This window comes from Trachypithecus francoisi, unplaced genomic scaffold (genome assembly GCF_009764315.1).
Source record: "Trachypithecus francoisi isolate TF-2019V2 unplaced genomic scaffold, Tfra_2.0 Lachesis_group7, whole genome shotgun sequence".
NCBI classification, from domain to species: domain Eukaryota; kingdom Metazoa; phylum Chordata; class Mammalia; order Primates; family Cercopithecidae; genus Trachypithecus; species Trachypithecus francoisi.
The window spans coordinates 74,577,543-74,592,293 of record NW_022681472.1 but is presented as its reverse complement, the minus strand read 5'-3'; the positions used below and the strand labels follow the sequence as shown (position 1 = coordinate 74,592,293).

Genomic DNA, 14,751 nt, shown 5'->3' with positions numbered 1-14,751 from the left:
GTAGATAATATTTTAATGCTCATATTAGGATTAAGACATTAGCTGAGGCAGCTAAAAGAATGGAGGTTAAGTAACTTTCTTAAGGGCATAAAGTTGGCAAAAGATAAGAGTTCGATGCACTTTCTTTACATCTGTCATTCCCCCTTCCACCTGTGTTGTCCCACAGGAATCAATAGACAGAAGTTGCACATGAATTTTTCAGGACTGCTATAAAGAGGTTGTGGATGACTTAAGTTTCCTGTTGGAAACTTTGGTGGGATGTTGTGTGGGTTAGGATCTTGGCCGGAAGTAAATGGCACATATATATGCTAATCGAGGGAAATGAATGGACTATTTAGAACAGAGTTAACAGAAACCAACATGAGGTGGAGGAACCCTCTGAGCTATTAACAGTGAGGAACAGTTGCCACTTCTAGGCCTGAAACAACAAAGGGAAGGGGAAGTTACTAGAACCTACTGTAGCCATGGAAAGAGTTACCTTGTAGGACCTGTGTCTTTTAATAGAAGAATGAAGCTACTGCTTACCTGCAGCCTGGCAGAAAGGAATCTGGGGTAATTAATATAAACTTGCTTTCCTTCTGCTTTCCAGTTTCCTTTTTGTGGAAACTGTTGGACCAACATCTAGAAGGGTAGAGCCCAGTTAATGAAACTCAGGGTATTGAGTAGCGTACAGAGCAGATCAGGAGGGGCAAAAGGAGAATAATCAGAACAGTCTTTTTAACCCCAACACGTCCACTATTGTCTTTGGTTGAGATGAAAAGCTAATGCTCCTACCGTGGGGAACGTACAAAGTTCTATGAGCCACTGAAAGAGTTGGCAATGGCTGACTACTTATTTTTTCAGTGAATTGTTACTTGAACACAGCCATCCCCATTTATTTATATATTGACTATGGAGGTTTTGGAGCTACACTGGCAGAGGTGAGTAGCTAAGACAGACTGTGTGACCCACAAAGCCTAAAATATTTCTATCTGGCCCTTTTAGAGAGAGTTTGCTAACCCCTGAATTATTCTGTTAGTGTTGAGAGATGACAGTTCAGCCCTGTTCCCACCTAAAATATTAGTTACCTCTAGGGTCTTTTATGCAAGATAATGGAAAGAAAAGTGGTTGAAAGAAATAGTATAAAACTAAATTGTAACAGTCCCTGCTTCCCTTAGCTGGTAGCATGGCCGAAGTTGATATACACTGCTTTATTTCTCAACTCCTTTGGTGTTTCCTTTTCCTTCTGCTGACATTTCTGTTGGGATGACCTAGACCCTTGTTTCTTTAGGACATTCACTGCTGTTCATGTCTTTATTGGGTTGTTGCAGTTTCTGTTGCCTAGGACTGTTAGGGGGGATCTGAGAGGCATTTCAGAAAATCCCCTAGATTTCAGATGTGATTCTTGTCCGTATTGTATAGCAAAGCTTTAATTTTTTTTTTTTTTTTTTTTTTGAGACGGAGTCTCGCTCTGTCGCCCAGGCTGGAGTGCAGTGGCCAGATCTCAGCTCACTGCAAGCTCCGCCTCCCGGGTTTACGCCATTCTCCTGCCTCAGCCTCCCGAGTAGCTGGGACTACAGGTGCCGCCACCTCGCCCGGCTAGTTTTTTGTATTTTTTAGTAGAGACGGGGTTTCACCGGGTTAGCCAGGATGGTCTCGATCTCCTGACCTCGTGATCCGCCCGTCTCGGCCTCCCAAAGTGCTGGGATTACAGGCTTGAGCCACCACGCCCGGCCAGCAAAGCTTTAATTTTCTATTTGGTAGTTGAAATGATTCATTCCAGCCAGAACAGGACCCCTTTCTCTGCTTTTTGGTTCTTTGGGATGAGGAGCTCAAGGTGGTCAAGAGGTAACCTCAACTTCCAATGGAATGGAATCATGAGTATATGCCCTGCTGGATGCATTCTTCACTTGGGCACTAGGACCTCTCAACACACTGAACCCAGGGTCAGAGACAGGAGGCAAAAATTCCTTCCATGGCTGGGCACGGTGGCTCACACCTGTAATCCCAGCACTTTGGGAGACTGAGGTGGGTGGATCACCTGAGGTCGGGAGTTTGAGACCAGTCTGACCAACATGGTGAAACCCCGTCTCTACTAAAAATACAAAAATTGGCCAGACGCAGTGGCTCATGCTTGTAATCCCAGCACTTTGGGAGGCCGACGCGGGCAGATCACGAGGTCAGGAGTTTGAGACCAGCCTGGCCTACATAATGAAACCTTATCTTCACTAAAAGTACAGAAAATTAGCCGAGCATGGTGGCGGGCACCTGTAATCCCAGCTACTTAGGAGGCTGAGGCAGGAGAATCACTTGAACACGGGAGGCAGAAGTTGCAGTGAGCCAAGATTGTGCCACTGCACTCCAGCCTGGGCAACAAGACAAAACTCTGTCCCCCCCAAAAAAAACAAAAAAATTCCTTCCATGGCCTTTTTGGTGTAATAGTGAGAGTAGTCACTCCAACTTTCAACCCTTGGTTCCCAGTTCTGTTTTGGCTAGGAGAGATAATCCTATATATTGTCTACTAATTTAAGGCAGCATCCCGTGGGAGGTTTCTCAGTTGTTGCTGTAACTGAGCCTTCAGCAACTGATCATGCCATCTACTTCTGTGTGATAGAGTACAAGATAAAATGCATAAGTTTAAACAAATGGTTACTCTGTGTATGGAAGGGAAGGGCAGCAGGTTTGAGAGGAAAGAGTCATAGGTCAGATTAGAAAATGTTACATTTCATGCACTTTGGGGTTATTGAGATGAATAGTGGGTAGTTGGCTACATGTCTGTGTAGATAAAGGATGGTGAGACATTTGGGAGCCTTTGATATACAATTGTTCATTAAGGGTGTGGAAAAGCTCACTTAGAGTATCTAGCAGGAAGTGAGCATCAGGGAGAAATATCTGAAGAATATGATATTTGAGAAAACTGACACTCGGCCCGTAGAAACCAGTGAAAACCTTTTTTTTTGAGATAGGATCTCACTGTCGCCTAGGCTGGAGTACAGTGGTGCAATCACAGCTCACTGCAGCCTCAACCTCCCTGGCCTCAGGTGGTTATCCTACCTCAGTCTCCTGACTAGCTGGGATCACAGGCACATACCACCGGCCTGGCTAATTTTTGTATTTTTTGCAGAGATGGAGTTTTGCCATTTTGCTTAGGCTGGTCTCAAACTCCTGGGCTCAAGCGATCCACCCTACTTTGGCTTTCCAAAGTGCTGGGATTACAGGTGTGAGCCACTGCACCTGGCTGAAAAACATATTTTAAGAAGGAGGAGGCTGGGCATGGTGGCTCACACCTGTAATCCCAGCACTTTGGGAGGCCGAGGCTGGTGGATTGTGAGGTCAGGAGTTTGAAACTAGACTGGCCAAAATGGTGAAACCCCGCCTCTACTAAGAATACAAAAAAATTAGCTGTGTGTGGTGGCAGACGCCTGTAATCGCAGCTACTCGGGAGGCTGAGGCAGGACAGTCACTTGAACCCAGGAGATAGAGGTTCCAGTGAGCCGAAATTGCACCACTGCACTCCAGCCTGGGCAACGAGTGAAGCTCCATCTCAAAAAAAAAAAAAAAAAGAAAGGTAATGGTTATTAATTTTAAATGTAAACAGTAAATATAAACTTGAAAACTGAAAGTAATTCTTGGTCATTAGTGACCACAGCAAGTGTAATGTATTAGTCCATGTTCATGCTGCTAATAAAGACATACCTGAAACTGGGCAGTTTACAAAGGAAAGCAGTTTAATGGAGAACTCATAGTTCCATGTGGCTGGGGACACCTCACAATCATGGCAGAAGGCAAGGAGTAGCAAGTCACCTCTTACATGGATGGCAGCAGGCAAAAAGAGAGCTTGTGCAGAAAAACTCCCATTTTTTTGTTGTTGTTTTTTGTTTGTTTTTTAATTGTACTTTAAGTTCTGGGTTACATGTGCAGAACGTGCAGTTTTGCTACATAGGTATACACGTGCCCTGGTAGTTAACTGCACCCATAAACTTGTCATCTACATTAGGTATTTTTTTCTAATGTTATCCCTCCCCTAGTCACCCACCCCCCAACAGGCCCTGGTGTTTGATGTTCCCCTCCCTGTGTCCATGTGTTCTCATTATTCAGTTCCCACTTATGAGTGAGAACATGCGGTATTTGGAAAAACTCCTGTTTTTAAAACCGTCAGATTGCCAGGCGCGGTGGCTCACGCCTGTAATCCCAGTGCTTTGAGAGGCCGAGATGGGCGGATTACCTGAGGTCAGGAGTTCAAGACCAGCTTGGTCAACATGGTGAATCCCCATCTCTACAAAAATACAAAAATTAGCCAGGCCTGATGGTGGGTGCCTATAATCCCAGCTGCTTGGGAGGCTGAGACAGGAGAATCTCTTGAACCTGGGAGGCAGAGGTTGCAGTGTGCCAAGATCGTGCCATTGCACTCCAGCCTGGGTGACAGAACGAGACTTTGTCTCAACAACAAACAAACCAACCGTCAGACCTCGTGAGACTTACTGTCATGAGAACAGCGCAGGAAAGACTTGCCCCCATGATTCAGTTACCTCCCACTGGGTCCCTCCCACAACACATGGAAATTCAAGATGAGATTTGGGTGGGGACACAGCCAAATTGCATCATTGTGCCCCTGGCCCCTCCTTAATCTTACGTCCTCACATTTCAAAACCAGTCATTCCTTCCCAAAGTCCCCCAAAATCTTAACTCATTTTAGCATTACCTCAAAAGTCCACAGTCCAAAGTCTCATCCGAGACAAGGCAAGTCCCTTCTGCCTATGACCCTATAAAATCAAAAGCAAGTTAGTTACTTCCTACAATGAGAGTACAGGCAATGGGTAACTACCGCCATTCCAAATGGCAGAAATTAGCCAAAACAAAGGGGCTATAGGCCCCATGCAAGTCTGAAATCCAGCAGGGCAGTCAAATCTTAAAGCTCCAAAATGATCTCCGTTGACTCCATGTCACATCCAGGTCATGCTGATGTAAGAGGTAGGTTCCCATAGTTTTGGACAGCTCTGCCCCTGTGACTTTGCAGGTTGCAGCCTCCCGGCTCCCTTGACTGGATGTTGTTGAGTGTCTGCAGGTTTCCCAGGTGCACGGTGCATGTTGTCAGCGGACCATTCTGGGGTCTGGAGGATGGTGGCCGGCTTCTCACAGCTCACTAGGTGGTGCCTCAGTAGGGACCCTGTGGGGGCTCTGATACCACATATCTCTTCTGCACTGGCCTAGGAGAGGTTCTCTGTGAGGATCCTTCCCCTACAGCAAATTTCTGCCTGGGCATCCAGGCGTTTCCATACATCTTCTGAAATCTAGATGGAGGTTCCCAAACCTCAGTTCTTGACTTCTGTGCACTCACAGGCTCACCACCACATGGAAGCTGCCAAGACTTGAGGCTTGTACCCTCTGAAACTACGGCTCAAGCTCTAAATTGGCCCCTTTCAGCCCTGACTGGAGTGGCTAGGATGTAGGGCACCAAATCCCTAGGCTGCACACAGTGTGGGGACCCCGGGCCTGGCCCACAAAACCACTTTTTCCTCCTAGGCCTCCCTGTCTATGATGGGAGGGGCTGTGTGAAGACCTCTGACATGCCCTGGAGACATCATTTTCCTCATGTTCTTGGAGATTAACATTTAGCTCCCAATTACTTATGCAGATTTCTATAGCCGGCTTGGATTTCTCCTCAGAAAATGGGATTTTCTTTCTTTTTTTTTTTTTTGAGGCAGAGTCTCGCTTTGTTCCCCAGGCCAGAGTGCAGTGGCTCGATCTCAGCTCGCTGCAACCTCCGCCTCCCGGGTTCAAGCAATTCTCTATCTCAGCCTCCTGAGTAGCTGGGATTACAGGCGCCCACCACCACGCCCAGCTAATTTTTTGTGTTTTTAGTAGAGATTGGGTTTCATCATCTTGGCCAGGCTGGTCTTGAGCTCCTGACCTCGTGATCCACCTACCTTGGACTCCAAATGTCCTGGGATTACAGGTGTGAGCCACCATCCGCAGTCGGGATTTTCTTTTCTATCATTGTCAGGCTGGAAATTTTCCACACTTTTATGCTGTACTTACATTATAAAATGGAATGCCTTTAACAGTACCCAAGTCACCTCTTGAATGGTTTGCTGTTTAGACATTTCTTCTACCAGATACCCTAAATCATCTTTCGCAAGTTCAAAGTTCCACAGATCTCTAGGGCAGGGCAAAATGCTGCCAGTCTCTATGCTAAAAATAACAAGAGTCACCTTTGCTTTAGTTCCCAACAAGTTCCTCATGTCCATCTGAGACCACCTCAGCCTGGGCTTTATTGTCCATATCACTATCAGCATTTTGGTCAAAGCCATTCAACAAGTCTGTAGGAAGTTCCAAACTTTCCCGTATTTTCCTGTCTTCTTCTGAGCCCTCCAAACTGTTCCAGCCTCTGCCTGTTACGCGGTTCCAAAGTTGCTTCCACATTTTCGGGTAACTTTTTAGCAGCACCCGACTCTACTGGTAGCAGTTGACTGTATTGGCTCGTTTTCATGCTGCTGGTAAAGATGTACCTGAGACTGGGCAGTTTACAAAGAAAATAGGTTTAATGGAGATCTTACAGTTCCACGTGGCTGGGGAAGCCTCACAGTCATGGCAGAAGGCAAGGAGGAGCAAGTCACCTCTTACATGGATGGTGGCAGGCAAAAAGAGCTTGTGCAGAAAAGTTCCCGTTTTTCAAACCATCAGATTTCATGAGATTTATTCACTTTACGAGAACAGCACGGAAAGACTGGCCCTCATGATTCAGTTACCTCCCACCATGTCTCTCCCACAACACATGAGAATTCAAGATGAGATTTGGGTGGGGACACAGCCAGACCATATCAGGTAACTTCAGTGGAATGATGACTGCATAAGTCATATTGTACTGAATGGAAGAGAGAGTTGGAACAGTGCACACATTCTACTTTTTCAAGAATTTCTCTTTTGAAGGTATGAGAGAAAGATGGCAAAACATTCATTTGAGGGTAGCATAGATCTAAAGACTTTTAAAACCTTGAGTCTTGAACATATTTATAGGCACAGGAAAAACATTCTACAGAAAGGAAAGGTTGTAATTATAGGAGAGAGACAAACTGATATTTCTGAGGATACTGTGGGGAGTGGGTGCTGAAGGACCATTGGATATATCATTCTTAAACAGAAGGGAAAGATGGATATATGAAACAGAGGGGCAGGATAATTGGTAGTTGGCAGAGGAGTGGTTGAATTTAAGGATTTAGGGTGAAGGGAGTGCCAAGAAGATTGTGGTGAGAAACTGGAAGAAGTCAAGGACAGGAGGATTTCAGATAGTTGAACAGGAGGACTGGTAGAGAAGTAATGAGAAGGGTGAGGAGAGGCATTGTGGACATTTGAGTTCATAATGTCAGCATCAGAGCAGTTCTAAGCAGTGATGAAGTGCTTTTCATAGTGTGATCTTTTTTTTTTTTTTTTTTTTTTTTTTTGAGACGGAGTCTTGCTCTGTCGCCCGGTCTGGAGTGCAGTGGCCGGATCTCAGCTCACTGCAAGCTCCGCCTCCTGGGTTCACGCCATTCTCCTGCCTCAGCCTCCCGAGTAGCTGGGACCACAGGCGCCCGCCACCTCGCCCGGCTAGTTTTTTGTATTTTTAGTAGAGACGGAGTTTCACCGTGTTAGCCAGGAGGGTCTCGATCTCCTGACCTCGTGATCCGCCCGTCTCGGCCTCCCAAAGTGCTGGGATTACAGGCTTGAGCCACCGCGCCCGGCCTCCATAGTGTGATCTTAATTCTTCCTGGATGGAAGTGAAGATTGTAGGAATTGAGGTCAGGGAACTTTGAGGCAGTTTTATTGGTTGGATCAGACACATCTATATTCAAGTCACTTAGAGTGATGGCAGACATGTGTTACAAAAGAAGAGTATGTGACCAGGTGCAGTATTTATACCTGTAATCCCAGTGCTCTGGGAGGCCAAGATAGGAGGGTCCTTGAGGCCAGAAGTTCCAGACCAGTTTGGGCAACATGATAAGACCCGTCTCTAGAGAAAAAAATTTTTAATTAACCAGAAGTAGTAGTGCATGCCTGTAGTCCCCAGCTATTCTGGAGGCTGAGGTGGGAGGATCACTTGAGCCTGGGAGGTTGAGGCTGCAGTGTGCCATGATTGCTACACTGCACTCCAGCCTGGGTGACAGAACAAGACCCTATCTCTGAAAAGAAAAAAAAAAGCCAGAGTATGAGCCTTCAGCAAATGTTGGGGAATTTCATAGACATTAATGAAGAAGCATAGAGGATAGTATACCTGTATAGCATGAACACAAAGGATAAACAGAAAAGAATAACAGAAGCATTTATTAAGCATATACTAGATGCCAGCTATAATTTTAAGTGTTTTCCATGTAGTAAGTTTTTCAGTTGTCTTTTTGTTTTGTGTTGTTTTTTGAGATGTGATCTTGCTCTGTCACCCGTGTCACAATCACGACTTGCTGTAGCCTCAACCTCCCAGGCTCAAGCAATCCTTCCACCTCAGCCTCCCCAGTAGCTGGAACTACAGCCACCATGCCTGGCTAATTTTTTAATAGTCTGTAGAGATAGGGTCTTGCTATATTGACCGGGCTGGTTCTGAACTCATGGACTCAAGCAGTCCTCCTGCCTCAGACTCCCAAAGTGCTAGGATTACAGGCGTGAGCCCATGTCTGGCTGTTCGGTTGTCATAATAACACTAATAGGCCAGTAATGTCATTATTTTTTATGAGGAAACTGAGGCACAGTGAGCTGGAGTCACTAGCCAAGATCATACAGTTACTAAGTGGTAGAGCTAGGATTTCTATACAGGGAGTCTACCTCCAAAACACCTGCTTTTAACGGTGACACCACACTGTCCTTAACCTTATAGTGTTCGTTAAATAAAATCCTATAAATGGCCTGGAAGTAGTTGTGGAAACTAGGAGAATGCCTATTTTCCACTACCCTCATTTATAGTGAGTGGGAGAGTAAGTAACTTCTTGTCTAGGATTCAGGAGCCATTTCATTTAAGGCAAGAGGGTAGAGAGGGAGTTTTAGAAAAGGTTGAAAGGCACAAGGGGAATGTTTAAAATGGAATGTGGGCTCCAGGAGGATGGTTATCTGTGAAGTGGGGAAGAAAGCAAGAAGCAAAGAGTGAGAGGCTAGACGACCTGAGGGGCTTGCAGTTATACCAGTGGCTAAAGGCAGCAGAGATTGAAGACTTGTAGAGGTTAATGGGTCTGAATGTTTCAGGCAGGTGTAGGTTAGAGCCCTAAGCGGTGGCAGAGGCCTGATGGTGCAAGGAGACTGGGCTTTTCCTATCTTCCTGAATTACATTTCATCATTCTTTTATTGTTACCAGAGTTTAGAAAGCCAGATGCTGTTCTTACGTCTCACCCAAGTAGCAATTGACAGTACTTTCTTTAATCTTTTGTTTTGTAGTTGTCTTGGTTCTAATTCTTATCTTTCAGCTGATCCAAGCTCTTTTAAATTTAGAATGGTCATTGGATGACAGATTCTAATTAAAAGGAATTCTGGTCATTCTTCCTACAGCTGCTCATAGTTTACACCTTCAAACACAGAATCTTCATCAACTGTATTTTGGGCTTTGCTCTTGTGTTCTCTGTGTTTCTAACTCACAGATATGTGCAGATTGTTCTGATTTAAGAGTGTATGGCTCTCCTCTTACTTGGGAATTGAGAACAAAGGGGCTACAGAATCTCTAGGCTTTCTTGAGCAGTTGGGGCTAAATGTTACCTAAAAACAACTCTTTTTTTTTTTTTTTTTTTTTTTTTTGAGACGGAGTCTCGCTCTGTCGCCCCGGCTGGAGTGCAGTGGCCGGATCTCAGCTCACTGCAAGCTCCGCCTCCTGGGTTTGCGCCATTCTCCTGCCTCAGCCTCCCGAGTAGCTGGGACTACAGGCGCCCACCACCTCGCCCGGCTAGTTTTTTGTATTTTTTTTTTTTTTTAGTAGAGGCGGGGTTTCACAGTGTTAGCCAGGATGGTCTCGATCTCCTGACCTCGTGATCCGCCCGTCTCGGCCTCCCAAAGTGCTGGGATTACAGGCTTGAGCCACCGCGCCCGGCCAACAACTCTTGCATATTATTTAAAACCCTTGTACCCAGAGGCATTATGGCATAGTGGGATTTGTTTGGAATTATTTAGTTGTGTTTCAATCTCTATTCCCTACTTATTACTGACCTAATTTTTTTGCCTTTGTTGTCTTATCTGTAAAAAGTTAACTTTTTAAAATACTTTACAGTAATACTTGTAGCTTCTTTGTAAAAAGTATAAAGTAGTCTCTTAGAGTTGGTGTTAGGATTAGAGGGAACATAGGAAAGTATCTAGTGTAATGTCTGTTACATGGTAGCGGCCATTATAATCTAGTCCTCTATGGTTGCTATCTGAATTTTCTCTTAAATATTTCTGTTATAGCCTCTGAAATTTTTCTGTTCACTTTGGAGCCCCTGAAATACTGCAATTTCATGCCCTCCCTTGTGTTATGTTTGAGTATATCAGTTTTCAACCCAGGATATTAAAATCAGTGAACATATATTCCGTGTTTCATCTGTTCGTCTTTCGCATTGATTCAATACAAAAGGGTGGTGAACAGTCTGTATTTAACTGTTTTTCGTGTGTTGGATAAGAGACATTGCCAACATACAGCTAACACGATAGAACTACATACAGCCTCTGACAGCTAACATGGTCGAACTACATACGGCCTCTGGACGACTTGATAGGAAGTGATTGAACACTGTGATGTATCTGACGCTTCTGGATATAGCAGCAGATTTTTCCTACTTGCCTTGGTATCTTTTGTAGCTTTTGCCATTTCACGTGTCCTAATTTACTCATGAGCAGAAACTCATACTTGTTACTTTCAGTGGTATAATTTTTTACTCTTTTTTTTTTTCTGACATGTTCTTTCACTCATCAACCTTCTGGTTTTGATTCTCTTTCTGCTCTGTCATTTTTTTCTTCTTCCCTTTTTAGGTCCTAGTCTGTTTAAAAATTCTGGTTTTTGAGAGTAGCAAGCCCTTTTACTTTTTTCTGACTGCCTAATTTTCACTAATTGTGAATATGAACCACCAGGATGATAAAGTATACATAATTCACACCCATTCAGTCACTAGGACAATCATGTTTGAAAGTAAGATACTTGGAGAGCGTACATATGTATGTAGCTATTTGGGATTTTGTGTCTGGAGTATAATATGTGTGTAAGTGGTAAAAAATAAAAGAAATATATTCTGAAACATACCAGTCTTTGTAATGAAGTTGTTATTCTCTATCTTTGCAGGGATTTGTGGAACTGACTATATTTCCCACAGTTGCAAACTTGAATAGAATCAAGTTGAACAGCAAACAGTGTAGAATATACCGAGTAAGGATCAATGATTTAGAGGCTGCTTTTATTTATAATGACCCAACCTTGGAAGTTTGTCACAGTGAATCAAAACAGTAAGTTATGCACTTTAAAAGTCATTATTTTTAACAGTTTTGAAAAAATGTTTTTAATGATTGGGTTAGTTTTTCTCGAAGTATTCTTTTTTTAAGATTGTTATTAGGCTTTGAATCCCAATCTTTTTGATCTGTTTTACCTCTCTGTATATTTGGTTCAAGTGATTTTGCTAGCTGTTTCCCTTCTGCATGTTAAAACTTTAAGGAAATATTTTCTGGGAACTGTAATTAGATTTTCTTAGTTTTTTTTTTTTTTTTTTTAACTTTTAATGTTTTTCTTAACTATTTACTTCATAAATATTGAAAGTAATTTTCAGTGGGTTAGATGGTCACTGTAATCTGTAGACCAGAGGCTACTTCAAGATATTCTGTGAAATATTCTATTGAAAAGTTTTAGAAAGTAGCTAATGAAATTGACTGCATTAAACTATCTTATATTAGGTCTAAAGTAGCTTATTTCTTCACCTTAAATAAATACTACATCTATTGAGGCTACTTTTGATTTTTATCATTAAACATATATTGCTGTTAATCAGTTTTATGTTCTACTTTTTGTATTTCATACTTTGTTTCCATTTTCTGTGTGTGTGCACACTTCATTTTTTGTCATCTTTATAGTTAAATAATACTCCATTTGCTCAGTGTACTATAGTTTGTATAATTATTCTCCAGTTGTTTGGCATTTTGCAGTCGTAAGTGGTGAGTGAATGTTTTGGCACATACAAATTTTTTCTCTTTGATTATTTTACTTGTCATTTCTAATGGCTCTTTTCAGTATTTTACCTGATTGTGCCCTAGTATTTAAATTTATGCTAATTTAAATACTGTCGATACATGTGAGGGCACTTACTTTTTCAAAGCTTTGATAACATTGGGTTATGTCATTTCTGTGATTCTTTGTGTTTAGGGGTAGGATGCCAAAACTTTATCATGAACTTTTTAGTCGAGGTGATGTTTTAACTAGTCTAGATGTATAATGCCTTAAGGCAGCAGTTCTTAAAGTGTCATTCCCAGACAAGCATCAACTGGGAACTTGTTCGACCGACCACTTCTCAAGCAATACCCCAGACCTGAATCAGAAATTGTGGCTAGGCTCCTACAGTTTGTGTTTTAACAAGCTTGCCAGGTGATTCTGATACAGACCGAAGCTTGAGAACCACTGCCATAAGGAATTGCAAAGGTTTACAAGGGCGGCTTGTTTTTAGACGTCTTTATGGTCCCAATAATCATTGGTTTAAAATCTTTCACATTTAGAGAGGAGATACACAAATGGGATTGGAAAAATTCAGGGAATCCCTGATTTACTCCTGTAACTTTCCATTTCACAAAGGTGAGTTGTTGAAATTACATTGCTTTGAAAGCCACATTTGTAGAACTGACATAAAAAGACTTATTACAAAATTATCTGCATCCCTTTCCCCCCAGAAAACAAAAACAAAAACTTCTGCCTTTGAGGAGGTTAGTATACACCACTAATAAATGGAAAGATCACCTGATGAAGAGCAGATAGAGGACCCATTACCTTGCCAGAAGGCCAAAATATCCACCCTATCCAGCCTAGAACTCTCCATTTGATAATAGGGCAAGGTGCCTGTTTGTCAGTCACAAAACACAGTGTCTGTACATCTTTTTTACTAATAATTTGTTGTTGCTGCCCAGATCTCAAAATAATCTGTTAAGTGTAATGACAGGACTCTTGGTCTGTTAAGGAAGCAAGCTTTACTTTGCTCTTTTTATTTTGATGATATACCCTAAACATTTTCCCTAAAATTTTTCTCTAGTGATATTCCCTACATTTTTTCTCTAGTGATAATGGAAGATGCCTCATTACTTTTAGTGTTCTAAGTTGGCGGTTTCGTGGAAGACAGTTTTTCCACGGACCAGGGGGCAGAGGGGGTTTTGGATGAAACTTCCACCTCAGATCATCAGGCGTTAGATTCTCATAAGTAGTGTGCGACCTAGATCTCCTGCATGTGCAGTTCACAATAGAGTTCGGGGTCCTATGAGAATCTGGTGCTGCTGGTGATCCGACAGGAGGCAGAGCTCAGAAGGTAATGCTTGCTCACCCGCTACTCATCTCCTGCTGTGTGGCCTGGTTCCTAACACGCCACAGACCTGTATATATTTATAATTTAAAGAATGAAGAGGAAGTTCTAAAGGAGAATCTTTTCGAAGGTTAGGCTAGGAAATTGGGAAAGATGGAATGTATTTAAAATTTTTCATTCAACTAGAACCACAGCTCTGTTGGCCATGGCCACTTAGTAAATGCTTGACTAATAATTGACTAGTATGCGTGACTATCCCTGCTTTTTTGCTTAGCTTTAGAATCTTGATTACTCTTTAAAAGAGGTGATTTTCGTATTTTTGCTTCTGTTTATCCTCTGAATTATTCGAAAAGAAATTGATTTTAGAGTTTTATTAGACATAAGTTTTAGAAAGTAGCTAATGAAATTAGCATGAAGGGTAAGCGAGTATAGGATGGTGGTGGATACTCACTATTAAGTTACTGCACAATTCCTAGAGGAAAACTGCAGGTTTGTGTCATATTTCTGATTGCCATAGCAAAGAGAGTTTTTAAGATTCATAAGACATGGCAAAAACACACCAATTATTCAGAAGAAATATTATGTTTATTGACAGTTAGATGTGAAAAAGACCTGTGAAAGATGTTACTTTTAAAGAGAACTTTGGGAAAGGCAGATAGCTAAGGCCTTTAGCATGCTCCTAGATGCTTCTGTTACTTATTTCTGAAATAACTTTCCTTCTTTAATGAACCAGTAAAGCTAAAACAAATTAAATATAGCAGTTTGAAATTAAAAGTGAAACTTCAAATTCAGTAGTAAATTTGATTTTACCATTGATTTTACGTACAAGTATGTCTTAACACTGAGAGAAGTAATGTACTATACTATTTAATCACATTTTCTTATTATTTTAAAGTTAAGGTGCCATACCCTCCCTATTTTTGATTGAAAGAGTGTGCTTACAATGGTTGAGATTCAGCTCCTTTGAACTGTAGGGGAATATAAGGAAAAGAAACATTTGGATAAGAGGCTGAAAGGCATTTCTATCTATTTTATCCAACTGTTAGCTGACATGTTACGTTACGTATACTAACAATTTAAAAACATACTGATTATGTAATACGTATAAGCAGCTGTCTTTTTGCTTTACAGTTTCTCAATAAAATAATTCAGCACTTGAAGTTTTCCTACATATATTTTGTGTGTGAATCTTATGGATTGTAGATAGATTGTAGATTGTCTCCACAGGAGTTACAGCTCTTCAGTGTTTTTGTTTTTGCTGTACTTCTCTTTTCTTAGAAAAAGTTAAATGTAGACTTTGTCAGGGCGA

At 42.1% G+C, this 14,751-nt stretch overlaps 1 protein-coding gene across 4 annotated transcripts in view; it reads left to right on the top strand.

Moving 5' to 3' along the window:
* Positions 1 to 14,751, top strand: part of TAF2 (TATA-box binding protein associated factor 2) — a 109,715-nt gene that overhangs the window by 2,574 nt on the left and 92,390 nt on the right. For 2 of the 4 annotated variants that reach the window (XM_033203714.1, XM_033203716.1), the window contains exon 3: positions 11,237 to 11,397. The exons of 1 other annotated variant lie outside the window; for it this stretch is intronic. In XM_033203714.1, the coding sequence (XP_033059605.1) occupies positions 11,237 to 11,397 (161 nt within the window). Of the gene's footprint in view, positions 1 to 11,236; positions 11,398 to 12,651; positions 12,728 to 14,751 lie in introns of those variants that run through there. One more of the 4 variants, XM_033203717.1, reaches the window with a different exon arrangement.